The sequence below is a fragment of the Photinus pyralis genome, unplaced genomic scaffold (genome assembly GCF_008802855.1).
Source record: "Photinus pyralis isolate 1611_PpyrPB1 unplaced genomic scaffold, Ppyr1.3 Ppyr1.4_LG1, whole genome shotgun sequence".
NCBI classification, from domain to species: Eukaryota; Metazoa; Arthropoda; class Insecta; order Coleoptera; family Lampyridae; genus Photinus; species Photinus pyralis.
In genome coordinates, this window is record NW_022170249.1 from 51,693,775 (window position 1) to 51,718,336 (window position 24,562).

The 24,562-nt window shown below is 37.0% G+C and overlaps 2 protein-coding genes across 4 annotated transcripts; one reads left to right on the top strand and one right to left on the bottom strand.

Annotated features, from left to right (window-relative positions):
• Positions 1-116: 116 nt before the first annotated feature.
• LOC116159497 lies at positions 117-8,105 on the bottom strand. The gene is made up of 7 exons (XM_031472478.1): positions 7,778-8,105; positions 7,581-7,725; positions 7,130-7,288; positions 1,304-1,578; positions 574-1,252; positions 343-528; positions 117-291 (listed from the first exon to the last, which is right to left on the bottom strand). The coding sequence occupies exons 1-7, from the start codon at positions 7,910-7,912 to the stop codon at positions 185-187; spliced, it is 1,686 nt and encodes a 561-aa protein (XP_031328338.1). The 5' UTR covers positions 7,913-8,105; the 3' UTR covers positions 117-184.
• On the top strand, positions 7,191-24,468 carry LOC116159496 (piwi-like protein Siwi). Of its 3 annotated transcripts, none has more exons than XM_031472475.1 (10): positions 7,191-7,329; positions 8,627-8,865; positions 16,699-16,768; positions 16,844-16,975; positions 17,026-17,268; positions 17,321-17,478; positions 18,717-19,043; positions 19,091-19,403; positions 22,932-23,886; positions 23,935-24,468. In XM_031472475.1, the coding sequence occupies exons 2-10, from the start codon at positions 8,632-8,634 to the stop codon at positions 24,197-24,199; spliced, it is 2,697 nt and encodes an 898-aa protein (XP_031328335.1). In that variant the 5' UTR covers positions 7,191-7,329; positions 8,627-8,631; the 3' UTR covers positions 24,200-24,468. The 3 variants fall into 3 exon arrangements, with proteins under 3 accessions (XP_031328335.1, XP_031328334.1, XP_031328336.1); XM_031472474.1 differs by lacking the exon at positions 7,191-7,329 and adding an exon at positions 8,200-8,346; XM_031472476.1 differs by lacking the exon at positions 7,191-7,329 and adding an exon at positions 8,390-8,537.
• The last annotated feature ends 94 nt before the right edge of the window (positions 24,469-24,562 follow it).

Here is a 24,562-nt window from a genome sequence, read left to right on the forward strand (position 1 = left end):
TAATGCCCCAAATCTTGGGTGTAGATATACTATGTCACCCAGGGGAAGTACACTACAGCTGGAAAAGCAAAAGAACTCCATAATTTCAAATAAAAGAGGAAGAAAAAAAACTGAAATCGTTAAAACTGTCATTTTTATAGATTAAAGCGAGTTGTGTAGATACATAATCGATTAGCAATAACATTTAACGTATATTTTTCATTTTTTTATACACATAGTTCGCAAGCCATACAGATCCCGTAACAAACTCCAATACTGCAACTATCCCAAAACATCCCCGGTAGTTCACATCTAAAAATCATCAATTAAAAATATTGCAAACCGCCACCCAAAATTATTTACCAATGGCCAATAGAGAAAGTAAACTTATCGCTGTAATTGCACACAACAGAACGTAACTCACGGTGTGTTCTCCGTAATTATTTATGTTCATCAATGGCACACCAAGAATCTGGCACGCGTTCAAACTGATTGTAATAACAACCGCTCCAAATATCAAAGCAGTTTCGTCGCCTGCTTCGTTAAAAACTGAAAACAACTCATTTGATCTTCACCGAACACCGACCGACTTACATAAAAATCCAACGGCACCCATCCAGCAAAAAATCCAAATCAGTAACGGTCGCAACTTGTGACTTTTTTTAGCCCAATTCAAGGCAGGTGAGAACATGAGACTGCTAACACTAAGAGCGCCAACAATAGAGGGAGTGTTATGGATCTTAAATCTGTCTATTTTTATGTATAGATAGGTAGGGAATAGCGTCCAAAATGCAAACATTGCGAATCTGGTGGTTATGGTGAAAAGAAGAGATTTGTAAAAAGTTGGCTCTTTCAAAACGGAGAGAATCTTCTCCCACGAGTTGTTCTTCGCAGGTGCGGCGTTCGGCATAAACACGACCGGGTCTTCATTCCCGACACCTCCCTCGTACGAATATGACGTGTTGTTATTTATACGCGATTCGGAGAACAGCGGCTTGGGGATCGGTACGTAGTTGTCTTCGAATGAAGCGTGCGAATTATGATCTAGGTCGTTGCTGAATTCGATCGCGAAAGTTTTGTGCAGTTCAGTGCGCGCCGTTCTCGGCGTGGTGGATTCGTCAAATGTCTCCCAGTGTCTCGCAGTTCCATTCTGGCCCACTGCATCCGGAGGATTGCTGACGGAAGGTGTCCCACTTTCCATTTGGGACGCTCTCGGATTCTGCAACTCTGTTGTGTTTTTGGCGAAAACGTCTTCTTCTTCATCCGAAAGTCCCTTGTGATTGATTTGCGTTAGATAAAATCTATTCTATGCGTAGGTACTTACCCTGATTAATCTGTATCTCTGACTGGCCGATTTTAGATAGTTCGGTTTTCGGAACGCGATGCTCAGTATTACTCCTTGTAGCAGAATTGCTTGATACCATGTGATGATGTGTAAAAGATCACTTTGTATTATAGTGTGCCCTAGAGCAATTGGGGTGATAATGAAGCCTACGGCTTCACCCAAGTACATTATTGTACGAACTAATTCCAGTTTTAATTTAAAATATTGCAGGAGAAGGATGTCCACTTGTGCTAATATTATAGATGCACCTCCACCTAAAAATATTCATTATTAATTGGTGTAATGGTGGGCTTATACAGTCATTATCTTTAGTTCACGAGCATTTAAATCATAAGAAACAGCCAATGGAATCAAACGTTTATTGTGCGGCCTCAAAGAACGAAACCTTGATCTAATAACGGGCGATCAAAAATAAGTTGCCGTCAAGTCGCCTTTGGAAGTTTAAGTTAAATACGATTTCCCATGTAAACCAAAATTCCAAAGGTCACTCGACAGCAACTCATTTTTGATCGCATGGTACTATTATAGTGCCACAAGCAATTTTTATGTGCACTAATATTTTGGTTGGTTAAAGGTGTATAACGGGTTATATCTCTGTAATTACAAGATAGTCTTGCAAGACGAGCAGGCGTTGCGGAGTCGCCCTGGTAATATAAATGTATGATTAAATTTTTATTTTAAATCTAGAAAGGAAATTCGTCATAGTGATGCCTTAATTTTTTACCGCCCTAAATATTCGCTTCACCATCCTATGCGTAGGTAAATGTACCCTTGATTTTCGAAATATATTTTGCCCAGAACTCCAACCCCTTACCAAAAGATATTGTTAGATATTGTGGTGGTTTACTTGATATTATCACCACATCCTATACATCCAATGCTATTATCGACTCTTACTCGACTGTAAATAACAAACCAAATACTTCAATGACGGAAGTTGTGCAAGTTGTCATTTGCGTTATCGTTTTTAAACGGAACGGAAGTGGTTTTTGATCTAAATTATTATTTGTTTATTTAAGTCAAATTAAAGATTAGTCCTAAGCATGCTTTATACATTATAGTCGTTACTCGTTTGATAAAGGGAACATTACAGTTCATGTTACATTTTTTTAAGATAAACTACTCTTAAATTAGTCAGCAATTAGGTAGGTACTACCATTTTGTCCATCCGCGTGACGAGTGAAATTTACACATTTACACATTAAAAGAAAGTGATTCGCCCTAAAACATCTTAATAAAATTCAAATAATATACGGGAGCTTCTTTTTTTTAGTGCGCTTTCATTTTCAAAAAATAAAAAGTGCTCTTTTGCGCTCTTGATGTTTGTATGTCTATCTGAGTCACAAAGGCTCCGGAACTACATCACTTATAGACTTGGTATTAGTGTCATTCGATCAGAAATTCAAAATTATTTCATGTTCATGTATTCTCGTTAAGACATGAAAGGTCCATAAGGGCTATTAAAATCGGACAAACAAGCGGCTTAACGATTTTTTTAAATTTTTTTTTTCAAAAATTCAAACATTGATACCTAATATACACGGTGTCCATTTTTCGAATGCCACTATGGGGATCTCGCTTATTAAATGAGGGCAAAGTTGCGAATTTTTGTGCTGAGTAATAATCTGAAAACAAATTTAAAATATCTTCAATAGTTTTGAAAATATCGCAAAAATCATTAATTTATTTAATTTTTTCGTGGTAAACGAATCGTACCTACTAGACATTTCTAATTAACACATTATTCAGACAGTTTTTAATGACGATTTTGGATATAGCATCCCGTTTTTAATAACTTTTAAGATGACAGGGACAGGGACACACGTGTGGCAACTTTAATTTTTCTTATGGGTGCTGTTTTGGATGTTGACATTTTAAGACTACGTCTTTTTTCTCTTTATATCACACGTGGTGGTTCAGGATCACTTATTTTCCTAAAAATACAATTTTCATTTTTTGCGAAGGGTGCTTTGCAAAAACGAAACCTTCTTTGTTTTGAACAAAAGGTTGACTTATTTCAAGTAGTGTCATTCACATTAGTGCTAGTTTTATTGCGAAAATATTAGTTATTCTTATGTATTTTGTTCTAATTTGAATTATAATTTTCTTGCAAAACGAAGGTTCAATTCTGTACAGATGAAAATCGAATTTTCTCAACACAACTAGTTCCCTGCCAACGCCAACCAGACAAATGGATCAAGCTGTCAAACTTTTGTTCACAATAAAATAACGTTTTGTTTTTCCAAAGCACTCTTCCCAAAAACTTAAAAAATAAATGTTTAGGAAACATGTGATACTGAACCTCCATGTGTGATATATCCTTGTAAAGAGAAAAAAAAACGTAATCTCAAAATGTCAAAATACAAAATGGCACCCATAAGAAATACTACCCAGATTGGGTATGGTTCATTTTCGTGAGCGCAGTATTTCTCGTTTCGTAAAATTCCATACAAACAATCCTAAGTACATATAAGATTCTTTGTAAATTGAAGACCTTTCTATGTATCAAAAATTAGGGTTAATATTATGTAGATGCAGATAAAGGTATTGGAGGTATTTTCAGTATTGCTGGTTACGGAATACGGAGTATCTATTTATTTAAACAAATTGTCCGTCCTACTTTTTTAAACAGTGGTACGAGACCAGGCAGAGAAATGCTTATCGCGTTTTTATTTATTGCCAAACATCCGGAGCCCCGACATTCGTTATTTTTTTTCTTAACGTACAGCTTGACCATCTATTTTCGATCGCATCAAATTCCTCAGTTTTGTACAGCAGTGCTGCCGAAAGCAGCGAATGTTTCTATTACCAAAATCGTGTCGCTAGGAACAACACTTTATCCAAAGAATACAATAGTTACTCTTTGCTTTATCATAACATGGTCTGTGGTGATCAGAGCCCAACATTTCAAATCGCCCTTTCTAGACCATTATAGACTCGCTTGGAATTTTTAAAAAATTGACCTTTTTATAATCTCCAAAGCTCGTCAGGATGCACCATCCTGTTGAACGCCTTATCGTAGACTATCGTACATAGTTCTCATTTTCCAGGAAATTTGTGCGATAGATAAACTCGATGTTGAAAACGAACCTGGTCTACGGTCTTGTGTTTTTGGTTTATGGGCAAAAGTTGCAACCCCAGTTGCACCAACAAAAATAAGCTTTGCTTAAAGTTAAGTCGAACTTAAAATCTATGGCAAGGATTATTAAGTCCCAGCGCACACGGAGCGACTGTTCTGCAACTACAGTCGCAAACCAGTTGCGCGTCAATGCCTCGACAATGTATTGGAGTGGGAAAGCGCTTTCTCACTCCAATACATTGTCGAGGTCACAAAACAGTTGCACGCGCAACTGGTTTGCAACTGTAGTTGCAGGACAGTCGCTCCGTGTGCGCTGGGGCTTAATAATCTTTGCTATGGTATTTAAGTTATGCTTAACTTTAGGGATACTTAATTTTGACGGTGCAATTGGCCCGTAGTTTAAGATTTCTAAATAAAAGCCTATATCTTCTTTTTTATTAAATTATCAGAAGTGCGTGTATTGCAATAGTTTCTTTGTAATCTTTGTTGCATAATCTTCCGTTTTCAAAATAAGTAGGTATACGTGTCAGGTAAAAAAGTTATCATTTTTGAAATGGATTCAATTAAAAAAGATTAAAAAGAAGTGAAATTTTTTGGTTTTTTTAAAAAATCTTTTTTTAATATCATCCCTGGTGTGCTATAGTTTTGAAAAGCGAATTTAATATGCTGTCTGTGTAGATTAAAATACACAGGGTGTTCCATTTAAAAAAATGATGTTAGATCCGATAACTTTTTTACTTGACCCCTTACACTTATTTTGCAGACCGTAGATTATACAGCAATTATTTGGAATACGCATTTCAGATAACTTAATAAACACAGAATATATGCTTTTGTCTAAAAATCGAAAAAAACATAACTCAAAAACAAAAGGCTGTAGGCCCACTTGGTTTCAGCCTCAATTTTATCCCCAAGAAACATACCTCCCTCTAAACTGCGAGGTTCACTTATAGTTTAAGAGTTACCCAATATTAACAACCAAATTTGGCCACCCTGTACAGAGAAAATAATTTATACACAAACGGGAAAATGTCCAATTTTAATAATTGACTAATTCCGAATACCAAGCATGTTTCGTTATATGATTATTTATGAGCGTGCTATATTGCGGCAATTTTCAAGAGCGGACAAAGTATGTGGGTCGCTCTGGCTACGGCCCTGGGTCAAAGGGGCTAACAAAAGCAGAGGAGTACCTTTGATGGGTGACAATTCGCGTTGTTGCGCCCATATGGCTTCATGAACAAATATGTACGCCAGATTAAAAGTGGGCACTTGAGCAATCTACATCACGTAGGTATAGGACTATATGGAGTGAGGTGAGATAGGAGTAATTTTACTGAACTATACAAAAAATATGCAAAAAGCTGATAGTAATGATTTTAAATAAGAAACCGACAAAGAAAGAACATTATCAACTAACATGAAGGCGCCCACTTAACTTAAATCTTAATCCTCTTTGCAGATGACCGGGCACGTACATAGATACCTTTAATTTACAACTACAAAACCTTAATCTGTTTGATGGTTTGCGGCTCTGGATAGAGTATTTTATTATCCTTTTCCAGGACATGTTATTTTTGTTTGTTCAACAATCTCCAAATACTTCCGGGCAGGACCGGATTTAATGCTTGCGATCCCCTAGGCCCGAAGAAATTTGCCGCCCGTAATTAATGAATGGGTAGGTACTTGAATAACCTATAAACACGGGGTTTAGACCCAGGGCACAGAAAGTCCCTTATAAAAGTTGAAGGCACACAAAAGACTATCGAATAGCGAAATAAAATGGTGGTAGTTCCATTAAAAAAAATAGTTATAGCACTTAGGATTTAGAAACTTTACCATTTCATAGTGAACACCCTGTATCACTAAATCTAACTTTCGCATTGCCAAAGATGTTGCCTTTTGCTCGGATTAACATTATTACTCAAAGGATCAAAAAGAGAATGGATTTCAATGCGGTTAACAAATGGCATCGAAACAACTAAAAATATACAGCGTGTTCTATTTTTAAAAATCAGTTATTTATTTACACCGTCAAAATGTGTACACCCAGTACATTCAAAAATATTTTCACAGACGCACAGCCATCTCTATAGTTGACATTTGCACAAAAGGTTTTTTTATATGCACTTATTTACCCAGGTACGAGCTAGAAAAGACCGACGTACTGTTGCAGAATGTATAATTAATCCAACCATTGAATTTTATAAATTCAATGATCCAACTCTTTTTTTTATTAAGCTGAAATGATCATTATAATTGTGCATTTTTAATTTGAGAAAATTGGTTTGGCAACCGTGCGCCCTTAGGCCCGGACCTTGTGGTAAATCCAGCCCTGCTTTCGGGGTACGTTTTTGTTACAATATATATTTGCGAGTACCTTTTAATGATTTATAAAAAGTGGCCGGTACACCCCCAAACAGCTTTCATTACAAGAATAAACCAAAAGATGTGCAATGTCCGCCATGCTATGCTTACAACTGTAGTGGTCCACAGGAAGTGGCCCGCTTTAAAAATTTCAAATTCTCAATTCGCGCTCTGTCTTCATGACGTCACCCAGTTACTTCTACAGCGAAAGAGGGGGAAAATGCAACTAAGTGAAATTTCCCTCCAATACCATCCCCGCCTTTCCCGACCCTCACCCGACAGTTTATTCAATTCATTCGCGTCACGCCGTTTGTTAGTGCCAGTGCGATAGCAGCAGTTATCATTTTCTTGTTACTTACCGGCAAAGATCCCCGCCAAAACGAATAGGGACGAATTGCTCGCGTTGCCGTTTATTGTGGGCCATATTAACAAAATACCACCACAGGTTAAGCTTGTTCCGGCAGTCGCAACCAGCCTGGGCCAGGTGCTATTCAAAGCAAGAAGTCTCGCTAGCGGTGCTAAAATTTGGAAATTTCCAGTTAGAGAGGGAATAGACGGGGTGAGTGCAATTTTGTTTTGTTAAAGTTACGAATAAGCGTTATTTTTGTTTGCAATTTGAAATGTCGTTTTATCTGGTTTCTAGAGCAGCACGCCGCAATAAAGATAAAAGTGTGCATATTTTTTGCTTTCGATGCACTTATTTGATACTGCTTATTTTTAATGTGGCTTGCAGCGACTTGCTGGTACCTGCACAAATTGTTGTTGACCTTGACCAAATTTTGGGTGCGCACTTTTTGAAAAATTTCTTACCTGCAATAGTCGAAGTTGCGATAAAAAATAAGGAGACGTATGCTATATTGTTGTCCCATAAAACAGCCTGCTCGTAGTTACCATTTGCCACCCTTGAGAAGAGTAAAAATATTCCTAATCCCACCGGTATACTCGGAACCAACACCTATATCGGGCAGAATTACTTCTACGGGCGTTAGTCTTTTCAAAGGACTCACGTGAAAAAACGCGGAAGCGACGACAATGACCCATCCGTATCCGCCGTCGGGAATATTAGGTCCCAGTTCCGGCTGGCTGGCCAGAATATTATCAATGTGCATTCGATTGCGATTTTCGTTACCTCTTTCTTCCATTATTCACATACTCACTTGACACGGTGAACAAATTGAGTCACAAGTAATCCACCATTATCTTATCTTAGATAGGTAAATTCATTTATCTGTTAAAAGGGCGGCGTACTTCTGCTTTCAAAATTTGATAATGATGGCGGAATTTTCTGTAACTCTATTGATCATTTGCAGAATTTGAATTGGCAGCGTATTTTTGAATTATCAGAATATTTTGGCGGGTACATTTTAAATTTTAGTTTTGTATTTGTAGAGTGCGCGGGTGTTGCTTCCGGCAACTCTCGGTGAAATTCGGGTAGGTGGCGTCTGGCATTAATTTCATTGTCCATGTGTATTGCAAAACTTCTACGAAACGAACACGAAAGATGATACAGTTGGGCATCGCATTTTTGTAATGATCTACAAAGAGTAAACTTATTTTGGCCACGTTTATTAATTCGGTAAGTTTGCTTTTTAATTAAATGTTCTACGTTTTGATGCGAGTTGGTAACGCCTTTCAAATGTTCTTTTGAAGTGTTTGTTTTTTGTGTAACGGAATTGAGATTGTTTGTCGGCCATTACGGTTCGAGGTTCATCGCGTGGCTTCTCGCGTTATACAGTTTTTGCCCCTATTACTCAATCCTAATTGTTCGTAAGTAAACAAACACTGAAGTTTTGCAATTACGTATAATTTCCCAACATTGTCTTGTTTATTACAAATTTCTCTTTTGCTCTTATTAGTTGTAATGGATCAGCAAAGAGGACGAGGACGAGCAAGGGGCCGTGCCAGGGGAGCTGGCGATCAGGCAGGTGGTCCTCCGCAGCCGAGGGCGCAACAAGCTCCAAGAGCGCGCGGTCCGCCGGGTCCGCCACAATCTCGCGGTCCTCCGCCGGGCATGGCTGGACCACCTCCGCAACAAGCTTGGGGACAACCGACACAGGTCATGCAGCAAGCGCGTGCACCTCACCCAAGTCAAACTGTAAGTTTTTTTCCAATAGATCTAGGATTAAATCCGTTTTACAAAACACTCGTTCTTTGGTTTACGCACCTATTGAATGGTTCACTAATTCGTGACCGTCAATTGCAGCTTAATTTCCAAATAGCTCATACTTAGAGCTTACGAAGGTGTTTATTTATTTATTTATTTACGTTTATTGATCTCATACACGAAAACAAAAGTAAGAGATACGTCGATTAAATTATTGGAATTATTGATACAGAAAATCAGATATATTATAGTAACAATTGTGGATTAACATGTGCTTTAATCTATCTTTGAAGCTCGCTTTTGTTGGTGCATCTATTATCTCCTTGGGCAGTTTGTTATAGATCCTAATCGTCATACACTTAAAACTGGCATCAGTTAGCCTTAATCGATGTTGTGGTAATAGTAACTTCTTGCCGAATCTTGTACATCTCCCGTGAATGGCTAGGTTTGTACGAAATTTGTTGAGGTTCCCTCTGACATAGTTAGCCGCCTCATACAGAGAGGGTAATGTCAATATGCGTTCTTGAAATAATGGTTTGCAGGATACCCCACTTTTGGCACCCACCAAGCATCTTATAATTTGTTTTTGACTAACAAAGACACTCTTTCCATAGTTTGAGTTACCCCATAGCAGTATATCATATTGCAGCCTGGACTGGACTTCAGCATAGTTAAAACTCTTAAGAGTGCTGATATATAAGAAGGTACGAAGAAACCTGACCTGGTAGCAGACAGAGCTTAATTTATTTATAATATTATTGCAATGGCTTTCCCATGTTGTAGAACTGTCTAAATGAATTCCTAGAAATTTTGCGTTGGTCACTTGGTGTATGATATTATTGTTTGTCCGTAGCAAGGCAGTATCTTCGTTATAGATTCTACCCGCATAGACTAACATAAAATACGTTTTATCAGTATTCAGGTATTCCGTATTTGAGCAGAACCATTTAAAGAGCGGCTCCAGTACATCTGTGGCATGACTGATGACATCTTCCAGTGCAACTTCTCCTAGCAAAATAGATGTGTCATCTGCATACATGGTAATTGCTGCATCAGCAATATATAGAACTAAATCGTTCACGAAAGTAATGAATAATAGAGGTCCCAGAATGGAACCTTGCGGGATTCTAATATTGACATCTTTCACATTTGAAGTAATATGGTGTCCACCAGTCGTACCAATTGAGTGCGATGATGTAAATAGGATTTGCACCATTCTTGAGCAATACCTCTAATTCCATACATATGCGTTTATGTACAAGGATGTCATGTGGGCCACAGTCAAAGGCACGGCTCAGATCACAGAAAATTGCAAGAGGATTTTCTTTATTTTCAAGCATTTTCAGAAGGCTGTTGTAGAAACTCATAAGAGCTGTCATTGTAGACTTGTTTTTTGTGAAAGCATGTTGGTTCCTTGCAATAATGTTGTATTTTGTATAAAAAGCAGTTATCTTTTTAAGCATGGCATATTCTAAGATCTTAGACAACACAGAGAGCAACGAAATCGGCCTGTAGTTTGACACAAGCTGAGGATCTCCTTTTTTAAAAATAGGAACAATAGCAGCCGTTTTTAGTACCGCTGGAAAGTGACCATTCATTAGCGATTCATTTACCAGATAAGTTATTGGTGCTAGTAGTTGGTGCTTGGCTCTTTTAATAAGAACCACAGGAAAACCATCAGTACCACAGGAGGTGGTATTCTTCAGTTTGGAGATGATTGCATCAATTTCTGATTCAGTACAGGGTATGATGCCCATACTGTTAGGATTGAATTGCATATGCTCAGCACTAAATTCAGAATATGGAATTTTACCAGATATTTCAGATGGCGCCCTTATAAAATAGTTGTTAAACAACTCAGCTACAGCGTGCGGGTCCTCAATCAATTTGCCCTCCACTTTTAAAGGCGGAATATTGACTGTTGTAGTAGTTTTTCCTTTGAACTTATTTATTATGGTCCAGGCAGCCTTTCCCTTATTTGAGGAATTGCTCAAAATGGAATTACAGTGGGTTGATAACTGGGAGTTGATTAAGTCTGAGTGTTGTCTTTTCTTAAGGTTATAAATTGGTTTTAGGACTGGGAAATCTCTACAGAGTATACAGAGATCATTGAGATTACGACTTGAGTGAATTATTTCAGTGCTGATATAATGAGCTAACGTATTTTTCTTTTTAATTTTACTCATTGGGAAACACTTGTCGAAATGCATATTTAGCAGTTTAACAAAGGCATGAAATTTATCACTTACTGAGGTCGCGTTATACATCTGATCCCAGGTCTCACCCGTAACAGCTGTATTAAACTTAGAGATTCGCGTGGTATTGTTTAAGCACCGAGACATTACACAGCGGTTATCTTCAGCTTTTACAGGAATTTCACTAGAGAGCAGAATTATTTTGTGGTCAGATAGATAAGTGTCTATTAATAAGGTCTCATATTTGATTTCACAGCTTATGAAGATATTGTCTATAGTAGTTGCTGAGGAACTGGTTACACGTGTCGCACTTAAAACTGTTTGTACAAGATTATATGACTTCATGAGGTTTAGTAAACTACATTTTAGATCAGAGTACCCAGCGAGGTCAATATTAAAGTCCCCACCTATGATTATATGGTGGTTATTATTGTAAACTGCATGCAATACATCGTTCAAACTGCTAAGAAATTTTTTAGAGTCACCCGACGGTGCGCGATACACAATTATCACCAACACTAAACCAAATGTCTTATTAAACCATTTAGCACCACAAATTTCTAAGTCCTGTTCACTACAATAACTTTTTAGATCTAATTCCACAGCATTGACACCGCGGCTCCACAAAGATACACCACCACCTCTTAGATTAGAGCGACAGAAGCCGCTTACTAGCTTATAATTATTTATAAAATTACATGGTAGAGTTACATCCCCTAACCAATGCTCCGCGAAAGCAATAAAGGGTGCATTGATTGCTTTTTCATGCATCAACGCATTGAAGCATGAGATTTTGTTGTTTAGGCTTCGGATATTCATAAAGAGGAGAATTTGTTGTTTTGCCTTACTGGGTTGTAGGTGTTGGCCCCGATTTGTGATACTCTCTTTATTGTAGTTCATGCAAAATCCGCACCACGTGGAATAATATTGGGGTGTTTCGTGAAATCGAACCGTTTGATTCCTACTCCGGCTGGCCAGAGTTTGATGTCATATAGAGCATCCTTTAAATTGAACGGAGCTGATACCACGAATCGCTTTAATCTGCCCTGATCCGATGGAATTTCTTTAACTTCCACTTGAGATTCCTTTAATTCATCCTTATTTTTCAAGTACTTGAGAATCATATCCTCATCTACATGAGCTTGCACCCTATAGATATACAGCCACACCTTTCTTTGTGCTCCATTGAAACCTTCACTCGAACATTCAGCTGTACCTACACGTTTCGGGAACCTCCTCCTTGACGTATTGACTTTTTCCTCTTGCGCATTAGTAGTTTCTAGTGCATTGTTAGGTTGTGTAACACTGGTAGTATCCTTTGCCCTATTTCTGGTTTTACGTTCAACTGTCTTCCACAGACCCTTGTTTTCTCCTTCAGATTCAATCGATCTATGGGATATTGCTGGTGAGATGGTTTGTTGGGGTGTTGATTTGCTTAAGTGAATGACAGTGTTCATAATATTTTTTTGTGCTATTTCTAAATCCTTTGTATTTTGATTAGGCGTTTTGGACTGCTTCCCTATCATTTGTTTATTTTCAATTGCATTTGGAGTTATTGAATTAGATAAGTTGGGTTTTATCAGAATGTCTTTGTAATTCATTTCACTAGATTTGTTAGGTTCATGGTCGTTTATATTACGATTGTACACATAGGAACTCAAATTATTTATTTCATGTGATAAGGTGCTTATCTTCTCGTTGACAAAAAGTTTTATTTCGTTTGTAAAAGCTTCTGACATTTCTTTGAAAGAGAGAATGCTATCTGCATTCTCATGCTCCTTGTTTTTGAGGTGAGTAATTTCTAGCTCAAGGAGATCAATTTTTTCTCTGAGTAATCTCTCTTTTTGTCTTAGGTCATAATTCATTTCTTTCAACAATTTATTTTCAAAAAGTAATGCTTCTTCGACAGTAGAGTCACTTTCTTCGTATTCTTCAGGATTTGTGTTTACGTTGGGGTTATCATCTTCATTTGTTGGATTTTCACAACATTTTTTAGATTTCTTTTGGTAACAGCTTTTGTGAAAATAACTTTCACAGTTAGAGCACTTAACTTTTCTTAGTACCACTGTTTTTTTACAAAATCCACATTGATGCTCAGAAGGTTCACCTTCATTGCCCACCATTTTGAATTTTTTTGTACCTTCAGCTTGGTTAGCTTAATTGTTGAGTGGCCGATTTTCACATTTTTGACGGAATACTTGTCAAGTACCGTGTAATGAATAGATTCTAAAATTAGCATCTTGCGGGGGTCATTTGAGCGGAGGTTGAACTATCACGAAACAGTGCTAGGTTTACCGAACGGTTACTGAAATTGGTTTTGTTTTGGTAAACATAACCTCAATTATATATTAACAAATATACCATTTAATAAATGAGCACTTCCATTCCCACATAAGGATTTATTTTACGAAATTCTTAAGTTAAATTAGCTCTTCTCCAGGCAAGTCAAGATTGTAACATAACCGGGCTTACCAGATCCCATGTATTTAATGTAACGGTTGAATTTCCGTAAATATATATTATTAAAACACGAATCCTGCATGAATCTGAGAAATGTGTCTGGTAAGTCTCTTCTCAAATCTCTCATTGAGGTCTCAGCCACACATTTATAGCGTTTTCGATTGGTAAAACTCGTGCTGCACGAGTGTTGCACGAGAAACTGAAGAAAATATTTGTTGTCATTTGTCCATAACCTCATTATAGATTTAGATAATCGACAAATCTCTATTCTAAAAAATGGCTGAAATGATTTCAGTATTATTTATGATAAACGATGAGGAGTGCACTCCACATAATTTTTGTCATGTTTGCAAATCTACCTACGCGCGGTAATTGCTAATAAGCACTCTATGTAGTCAGGTGCGCATGAAAGCAAAAAGATGTGTGATTTCGTTGTCAAGATCAGGGCAGGACTGAATGTGAAAGCAAATTTTGGTAAATTAAGCTCAACCACTATATAGACCGGGAGGCAGCGTACATGGTAACTAAACCATAACCGACAAAATATTTGACAATTCACAGGGTTGGCAAAACGAAAAACCCATTTTAAAAACCCACCCAACGACCTATACAAAAACCCATACAAAAGCCCAAAGAATTTGAGACAGGAGACAAAATCGAGATAATTTTTATATAGTATTTAATAACAAAATACAGGGTGATTCCTATAGTACCTGCCACCGTTTGGGAGCGTGTAGGTGGTGCGTAGGGGAGTATTTTGATATAGGACACTTGGGGTCGGATATCTAAAATAAGGGTGCCAGAGCCAAATTTACCTTCTGGAATTTCGCGCCTGTAGGTAGGCAACCCAACCGGCCGGCGGTGCACACGGAGCGATCTCAGGCGGCGATGTGTGGCTGACACTTGATCAGAATTTTGTTTAAACCCACGAAATCCCGTCTGCAACGACGCGTATCAAGTGAATAAACACTATGGCAATAGTATAATAATAGTTGGCTAGATGTAGGAAGTGCATTGAGAACAACGGTGGCCACGTTGAACACTTGTAAACGTTATTGCTTTTGACTGTCGTTTTCCCTCCTTCCCTCCCATGGCGCTTCCTCGCGCTAACTCGCTCTGCATCGCTCCGCGCGAAACGTCGGTCGGTTGGGTTGCCTACATACAGGCGTGAAATTCCAGAAGATAAATTTGGTTCTGGCGCCCTTATTTTAGATTTCCGACCCCAAGTGTCCTATATCAAAATACTCCCCTAGGCACCCCCTATACGCTCCCAAACGGTGGCAGGTACTATAGGAATCACCCTGTATAATGTAGTTCACTAGGAAACAGGCAGGTACTGATAGATCAGTTTTTATATTCTTATTCCTAGCTTCAAAAAAAATTTACATTAAAATATAAAATACAAAATGGTTTATTAATTAGGAACAAAATAAAACAAAAATAATAATTAAAAACCTAAAACAACTTTTTCTCTTTTTTAAAGTGGCTCATTTTTATTTTTTTTTACAAGCTTTTCTACGTTATCGGGCAGTAACTTATTCCGAAGATCAGTCCACAGTTCCGGAAATTCGACAAATACCCATAAATTACCCAAATACCCAAGAAAATTAAGATGGCAGACGGTTTCAAGTGCAGCGTTGGTGGCGACAGACGCCCTTCAATGTAGGGACAAACCCCTGAACATCTTTGATCTTTATCTCCGATGACTAATACATCATGGCGCCTCAATGTATATCGAGAATTCTTGAATACTAGCTACATTTTTTTCAAAAACGGTTATGAAGGTCAACTTTTTTGAAAAATATACAGGGCTTTCCAGTATACAATTACCAAATTTGCATTTTTTTCCAAGTTTGCGATATTCAGTTGTTTCTTTACATATCATAAACCTCACAACTTTTGTATTGAAATGTTTTTCATAACATAATAACTGTACAGGGTGTCCTATTAATAAAGGTTACAGGCTATGGAACCGTTAAATGCACAGCTTGGGGATACATTTTGTAAGCAAGAGAAATCTTTTATTTTCAAGTTCCTAGGTTTGCTGCTAGTGGGCGTACAATTCATGATTAAATAGAAAAATAATTCTTTCCTAAGTTATAATTATACCGAACAAACATGCATCACAATCTCTTGTAAAGTTTAAGGAGTTGAATGTAACTTCAGTATTTTGCTGCTAAAAATACACATGGATCGCTTCTTGGGCATCTACCAAACGAGTTTAAGTTTTTTCCCCAAGAAAATGAATGTGTAAATAACGATTTTGACATCTTTTGAAGAAAAATATTGGTCAAAAATACATGTTTGAATCGAGTTTGGTCTTTTTCTCAATTGGTGCATAAATAAGCATTTACACTGATTTTGGGCAATAAAGTTATATGTACAGTGTATAAAGCGATTCGGTATACAAGAGGGAATTTTGTTTTAAATATTGATTTATGAAAAAAATTTATTCTTCATATTTTTTTGCTTGCTTTGAAAGTACCAATAACGTTTCGATAATCTAAAATTTATTTTTAAAAATCTGAAAAAATAATAAAATTAATTTTTTTATTGAAAGTTATTCTAAATTATAATCAAGATAGCGTATTGCTATCAAACCACAAACAATCGAAACGTTACTGGTACTTTCAAAGCAAGCAAAAAATATTATGAAGAATAAATTTTTTTCATAAATCAATATTTAAAAAAAAATCCCTCTTGTATACCCCATTGCTTTACACACTGTATATAGACGCTACAGTATGTTTTCTATAAGTATGGATTACTTCCGGTTTATCACTTCTGGTAGCGTCTCCACGGAAAAATTTTAGGTGGCTCCATATTTAGTATTGATTCTGGCAATTTTTTTACTTATGCCGCATTACTATATAAACTTTTTCAAGCGGTGCGTGGCAAGTTACATTGATGACTACAGGTGTCTATACTGTTGAGTTGAGGCATTATTGTGTTGCAGTATTGCAATCCATCAATGGTTTCACCACTGTTATCCACATTTTTAATAAATATGGCATAATTACATAGACCATCCAAATTTTGCATTACATTATTTCATTTTTGATAGATTTACTGCCAATCCTGCAGGAGATATACATTTGACTATTTAATGCATATTTTATTCTCAAAAAGGAGCGTGATGCTTTCACTGACTGTTTACATTTGATTTTAGCATCCTGTTGGAGGACGAGCTACCCATCGTAGCGACGCTCCTAGTGCAGAAGCACAGCATTCGGGTACAAGTAAGTAGAACTTATTTTTTATAAATTGCGCTTGTAGCAAGAGCAAAATGTTACTAACTACCTGTGGAATTGCAGTTGGTGGTGATAATGGTAATGGTGGAGATAATGGAGCTGCGGGAAGACGTGGTAATATGCGTGGACGTCGTCAGTTACACGTAGGCGGTACAATCATGCGCACTCGTCCTGAAGCTCTTCCGACGAAGAAAGGTATGATACAATATTTGGCATGACCACGATTAGTTTATTTCCTCCTACAGGTACCCATGGAAATCCGGTCAAGTTATGTGCAAATTACTTTAAATTACTCCAAAAACCAGATTGGTCTTTGTATCAATATCGTGTAGATTTTTCCCCAGAAGAGGATCGAACCAATGTAAAAAAAGGCCAGTTCCGGCGAGCCACTAGAGAGGTGTTGACCGGTTACATTTTTGATGGCACAGTTATGTTTACACCAACCCGACTCAATCCAGATCCGATGGAATTATTTATTAAGGATGAACGTAAGGCATTTTGACCAGTTTTTGTTGTACTGTGTTTTTTTGGTGTTTATAGATACCAATGCTGATGTTAGAATAAGTATTCGATTAGTGAAAGACGTTGCGGCAGGCGATTACCAATACCTGCAACTTTTTAACATTATCATGCGAAAATGTCTCTCCCATTTGAACCTGCAGTTAGTAGGTCGCAACTTTTTTGATGCTGTTGCCAAGGTATCGTATAAGAATTAATTGTAATCAAACAATTTTAAATACGAAAATTCTATGCTATACAAATTTGCTTTTTTTTTTTAAATTACGTCGTTATAATTTGGTTTTTTAAATGGGCGGGGTTTCACCAACCCAACCCATTACACATTATTACAAATATCCAGGCCCAAACCAGGGGCCGTCAATTGAGCTTCTAACTTCACGGCGCCAATCGGGTCGGGTAAATAGTTAATGCAGAATTATCTGTTATTTCTCAATCGTATGTTAATTTGTCAAGTCATACATTTGCTTTGATATCTCTGAAACAAACAAGAAATCGCCTGTAAATTATGTAATATTCTCTGAACATCCTGTATGTATTGGGGAACTAGTTTGGGACAGTACTTGATTAAAATGCAGACTAGTTCCTCATTTTGGAGCCCACTGACAGTGTCAGACACACATTATAAAATGATATATCGCATTATTCTGTGGCGTTTGGTCTAATGAGTTTTTGCAAGTCACTTTATTTTGGCTTATTTTTTTCCATATATAATAATTAGGGATGTTACGGAAGTGGTTATATCAGAACCGAATTCGGAAATTTGGTTTATCCGAACCGGAGAAAGAGAGAGGAAAAAGCAAACTTGAACACAACAACTAACAAAGTGTAATCAACAGAAGGCGCGGGGTGAGGGAGGAGTGGGACAAATATAACCTTGTTCGTACGCAAATGCCTTGATTGCCGCGACTGCGCCGCCACTGTGCCAGCCTCCGATGTAACTTTCAATTATAGTTTGTCGGAACCGACATCGGAAGTCCCCACTTTCAGAATCAGCATCAAGCCTCCGTAACATCTCTAGTAATAATGCACTAAAATGTTCCAATCACTCCAGGTATTAGTATTGCTCCAAATTCTACAGGGGAAACAATCTTCAACCTTTGGGTCCAAATCTGTGTACAAAAAAGTGTTGTAAGGTAAGCATTAATAAATGCTAAAAAAAAATCAATGGTGTTTCTTTAAATAATATGACAATACATGCAGGACATGGAAGCATTGTTAAATTGCCAGTAGGCTCCAAAATGGCGGACGAGTTTGCTGCCCTGTGTATACGTAGTACCTATGTCCTAGGCATTATGGCACAATTTGTACATGATCGATACCGTATCTCATTGGCCGGTCCTTTAACACAAAGAAAAAGCAAAACAAATTTGTATAGCATTTAACCTTAATATTTATTTAATATTCTATTGAAATTTAGGTGTCTATACCAGAACATCATATGGAGTTATGGCCCGGGTATGTCACTTCCATCAGACAACACGAGAACGATATTTTAATGTGTGCAGAAATAACACATAAAGTTATGCGTTATGACACAGTTTTACAATTATTGAACGAGTGTGTCGAATCCGACAGGAATAATTATAAGACACTTTTCCAAAAGAGAATTATCGGCAGCGTCGTGTTAACGGAATACAATAATCGTACTTACCACATTGACGATGTTGATTTTAACACCTCGCCTTCGTCAACGTTTAATAAGCGAGATGGAACATCAATCAGTTTTGTCCAATACTTTAAAGACGTAACGTAACTAAATGATGATGTTCGTTATTTAATTTGGCTTTGCAGAGATACAATTTGAATATTAGCGACAAAAGACAACCCATGTTGGTATCCCGCGCGAAGGCACGCGAAATTCGTTCCGGCATGGCGGAGATGGTGTTTTTGGTGCCAGAATTGTGCCGCATGACCGGTCTAACTGATTCACAACGTGCGAACTTCCAATTGATGCGTGCCTTGGCCGATCACACTAGAGTTGGTCCAGGAGCAAGAATTCAAAAATTGTTGGCGTTCAGTCAACGCTTGCGATCAAAGCCAGAGATCGTTCAAGAACTGCAACAGTACGATTTGGCTCTTGCAAATAATTTAGTGGAGTTTGCAGGTGAGTAACAAAGTGGTTTGGTGGAAGCAATTGATGCCTATTTAAATATTGATAAAAGCACCACAATATGATGTGTTTATCCTATTGTTTCTTATTCAATGCATCGTTTCTATTATTTTGTTTGTCATTTGTGGTTCATACGAAGTTTAACTAGATCTCACACCACAAAATGGTTTTATAAGTAGTTTCCTTCGGAAAAAGTTAACTCCATCATTGATCAGAAATTAAATGTTGTTAAAAGTTGTTTGTGCAATTTGTAGTTGCCTTCAGAAACGTTTATTAATTCAAATACAGATCTTTCCGAGTGCTCATTTTTGTACCATTATACAGGGTCATTCTTGAAGAGTGTCAGTTAGAAAGATATGGAGAACCTTTGAAAATGAAACTAAACAGATAAGCCCTTTAAGCGTTTTGGCACATGATGAACTAAAATATTTTCAAGATGGCACCACTTCCGCAAATACCGGCAGCAGCCATCAACTTTGTTATTTTAAATAGAGACCCCCTATTTTTTCTACATTTTCGGATTCTACGTCGAATTTGGAGTACAACGATACCCCACAGTTGACCCTTTGCTCCAAGGGATTTCGTTGATATTCAAGTTTTTATGTCAAAAATTGAATTTGCTGGGGTAATTTAAAAAATTTATTATTCAAAAACGGTAAGAGATGTTGCAAAACAGTTTTCACTGCTTTATTAAGGAAAGATTGATATTTTCTTATGGTATGCGTAACCATCTATAAAATTGAGACTACGTCACTTTTTCAAAGCTCTAAATTTTTAAACATCCGTAACACCATTTAATGAGATTCAACTGCCTTTTATTATACAATAATTCTAACGACCTTCGCTTAAATTGCAATGTACAGTGTGTACATTTTTAACTCTGAACATACAACTCTCCTATGTTCAGTTCTTAATGAACAGACCAGAAAAAGAACTTGCCATGTTTTAATGATAGAACTGAAGTTAAATATTTTAACGTAGGTAGAAGAAAACCCAATTATCACCACTGTTTGTAATTTAGCTAGAGACAATTCATAAGTGGCATATCAATGCATTGACATGTGTATTTAAAAATTGAACATAGGAGAGTTAAAATTTACATACTATACAGGATGTTTTTTTGGGAGCTTTAGTTAAACGTTTCTGGGAAAGTAAAATAGGTAGGTTTTGAAAATTTGTACTTAGGAGTTACTCTGAAGGCCGAATCGATGTAAAATATTTTCAAAATGGCCGCACTTCCGGAAACACCGGAAGTAGATAGTAACTTCGTTATTTTAAATGGCAACCCCTATTTTTATTGCATTTTTGGATTCTACGTAAAATTTCAAATCTTTTGATACCCATATGTCGATATCTGCAATTTATGGTTTTTAAGTTATTTTGACTTTAAGAAAAAAAATGGCGGATGCAGACGGTACCTTGATAATTGATTACTTGAAAACGGTTGTAGTCATGGCAACCCATTTTTATCAGTGCATAGAAAATGAATAGGGCTTTCTTTTAGTGTACTTAAAAAAAGTTAAGTTGCGTACAACCGCACCTATGGAGATCCAAATTTAAGAAACTTTAAAGTCTATAAACTCAGTTTTTAGCGCATTTCCACAAAAATAATAAAAAAATGCGCTATTGTGGCCACTTCGTCCGTCCGTCCGGCTGTCCGTCCGTCCGCTCGTTTTGTGACGCTACTAGTTCTTTATCTTAAGAGCTATTGTTCTACTTTTTTCGCTATTTGGTTCGTTATGGTGTCGAGTCTTGTACCAAGGAAGGAATTTTTTCTGTACCGCTTACAAAAAAAGTTATTGTAAAAAAAACAAAAAACCGTTTTTTACATGTTCCATAATTTTACACTTTTGCCGTTTATTAACGATCCTAGAGATCGTTTATAATTTTGCATTGCTATCTGTCGTCTGCCTGTTGGTCTGTCCGTCTGTTCCTTTGTCTGTCTGTCCATCTATCTGTCCGTGTGAACGATAACTTTGTTTAGAAATGTTCGATCACTTTTACATCTCCGTTAGTTATGAACTGAATTGCATGAAATTCAATATGGGCATAGCTTTAGCCATATAATACGCAACGCCAAAAGTTGAATCGAATCGATTCAAAATTCACAGTGCCCTTTTCGCATCTCGACCATTTATAAACCGAATTGCAAAATTTTTTACTTATAAAAGCATTTGAATGAAATTTGATACATAGGCACTTGGAATAAAGGAAAATCAACTGCCAATTTCAAAATTTGGTTTTGCGCATGCGCAGTGCCAACTTTTTGATTTATGGAAGAATTTAAATGAAATTTGATACATAGGCACTTGGAATAAAGGAAAATCTAGCGCCAGTTTCAAAATTTTATTTTGCGCATGCGCAGTGCCAACTTTTTTATCTATGGAAGCATTTAAGTGAAATTTGATATTTAGGCGCTTGGAACAAAGGAAAATCTAACATTAGTTTCAAAATTTAGGTTTGCGCATGCGCAGTTCCAACTTTCTTATTTAGAAAAGCATTGAAATGAAATTCTTCTCATAAACTGACATTGAAGTAGCACGACAAAAATGGATTGCCCATGTGCAACGCTATCTTTCATATTTGTGGCCGGATTTTTACGATTTTATAGAAGTTGCATCTTACAAATGGGAAATGAATGCAAGTGGAAATGCGCTTTATGTAAATCGTTTACGATTACTTTTTAATGGAATGACCCTGTTCTTAATATTGCATGAGATAGAGAATCGAAATTGGCATATTTTGATATTACATGTTCCTATAGCTATCTTTAACAGTTTCTGACTTATTACCATTTCATTGAATTGATCTAGGAATTGATGCGATTTTTTTGCATTTTCTTTTTAGTAGTTGGCCATGATTTTATAACAATCGAATTTTAAATTTTTAAATAATTCATTAATAAGTTTTTTGTTAAGGACGGAAAATTTATGAAAAATCTAGACAGAGTCGTTCAACTGAAATGATAAAGCCCTATTCATTCTCTATGCACTGATAAAAATGGGTTGCCATGACTACAACCGTTTTCAAGTAATCAATTATCAAGGTACCATCTGTACCCGCAATTTTTTTTCTTAAAATCAAAATAACTTAAAAACCGTAAATAGCAGATATCGACATATGGGTATCAATAGAATTGCAATTTCACGTAGAATCCAAAAATGCAATAAAAAATAGGGGTTGCCATTTAAAATAACGAAGTTACTATCTACTTCCGGTATTTCCGGAAGTGCGGCCATTTTGAAAATATTTTACATCGATTCGGCCTTCAGAGTAAAGTACAAATTTTCAAAAGCCTACCTATTTTACTTTCCCAGAAACGTTTAACTAAAGCTCCCAAAAAAACACCCTGTATATTGTAATAGCAAGATTGCCAAAGACTCATTTTCCATGGAAATCTGTGTCATAAAGGCACTTTGTCTACAAAATGTCACTAGCTCCAGGTTTTAAATCTCATAAACAACAAATGATGATTTACTAACTTTGGAGGAAACTGGCCTAAAATTAATTTTTGTTTATTAGGTCGCGTGTTACCTCCAGAAAAGATCATGTGCGGCGACGGTAGATCTTATTCTGCAGGAGCTGAAGTCGACTGGACCCGTGAACTGCGCTCTAATGCCATGGTACACGCTGTGCCCCTAAACACGTGGGTGGTAGTATGTCCCAACAGAGTGAAGGATAAAGCGCAGTCGTTTGTTCAAATGCTTACTAGAGCAGCCAACGGAATGCGTTGGAATCTTCCTTTCCCTAAACTGCAAGAGATCAGAGATGATAGAACACCATCCTATATAGACGGCATCGATGCGGCAATGGCTAACCATAACCCACAACTGATAATGTGCGTCGCAACTAATAATAAAGCAGATCGCTATGCGTCTATAAAGAAAAAGTGTTGCGTCGAGAAAGCAGTTCCTACGCAAGTTATTCTGGCCAAGAATCTCGACTCAAAGGGCGCCATGTCCATAGCTACGAAAGTTGCAATACAATTAAACTGCAAAATAGGAGGGGCGCCCTGGTCTATACCGTTGCCATATAAAAATCTCATGGTAGTTGGGTATGATGTTTGTCACGATGCGAGCCACAAAGAGAAGAGTTACGGTGCTCTAGTTGCTACTCTGAACCCGGAGTGTATACGATATTTTTCGAGCGTGACCGCTCATTTCTCTGGAGAGGAACTCTCCAATGATCTCGCTCTAGGTGTTATCAAAGCTTGTCGCAAATGGGAGTCCATTAACGGATCACTGCCAGATAAAATTATGATCTACAGAGACGGCGTCGGTGATGGCCAGTTGCCGTATGTGTTTGAACACGAAGTGAAAAATGTAATGAATAAATTGGGAGAGCTGTATGGAGGTGAGAATAAAGTGAAACTATCATTTATAGTAGTTTCCAAACGTATAAACACGAGAATTTTTGCTGGTCCAAACAATCCTGCACCGGGAACCGTAGTGGATGACGTGATTACACTGCCAGAAAGGTAGGTATTGAACGGCTAAAATTTGTTTGATAATTTTTACTCTTTCAGATACGATTTCTTTATTGTAAGCCAATGTGTGCGCCAAGGCACAGTTTCTCCCACTAGTTATAATGTCATTTTCGACAGTATGGGTTTAGATGCAGATAAAATCCAAAGATTGACTTATAAACTGACCCACATGTATTTTAATTGGTCCGGAGCAGTGAGGGTTCCTGCACCTTGCCAATATGCCCATAAGCTCGCTTTTTTGATTGGGCAATTTGTTCAAAGGAACCCAAGTCCTGATTTGGAGAATGTGTTGTATTACCTATAATATCTTACTACTTATGATTTGTGTTTTGTTTTTATAAGCTTCACTTTATTTCGTAGAATTTTCTTTTATTTTTCCTTTTTTCGAAACACATTTAGGTTTTCTTTAGATTTTTAGAGTTTCTGACATTTTTGACCGTTTACTATTTTAAGGAATTTCATAGTTCCTTTAGATATAAGTGTTATGTTCTTGAAGATATCTCATTGTTATATCTGAAAAGTATTATATCTTAGAATTTAAGATTTTGTACGCATTAAAAATATTTTCTTTAATTACGACATTTCTATTTTAGATACACATACAGTTTGACTAATATTGTTTTTTTTTTTTTGTTCGTTTTTCAACTTTTATAATACTTTGCGTCGT

Coding starts and splice junctions, on each gene's coding strand:
- LOC116159497 (XM_031472478.1), bottom strand. CDS start 7,912: ATGGAAGAAAGAGGTAACGAAAATCGCAATCGAATGCACATTGATAAT. Junction 7,289..7,580: donor CGCAACTTCGACTATTGCAG/GTAAGAAATTTT, acceptor TCCAAATTTTAG/CACCGCTAGCGAGACTTCTT. Junction 292..342: donor ACTTTCTCTATTGGCCATTG/GTAAATAATTTT, acceptor GATGATTTTTAG/ATGTGAACTACCGGGGATGT.
- LOC116159496 (XM_031472475.1), top strand. CDS start 8,632: ATGGATCAGCAAAGAGGACGAGGACGAGCAAGGGGCCGTGCCAGGGGA. Junction 17,269..17,320: donor ATTATTTATTAAGGATGAAC/GTAAGGCATTTT, acceptor TGGTGTTTATAG/ATACCAATGCTGATGTTAGA. Junction 17,479..18,716: donor TTTTTGATGCTGTTGCCAAG/GTATCGTATAAG, acceptor ATTGAAATTTAG/GTGTCTATACCAGAACATCA.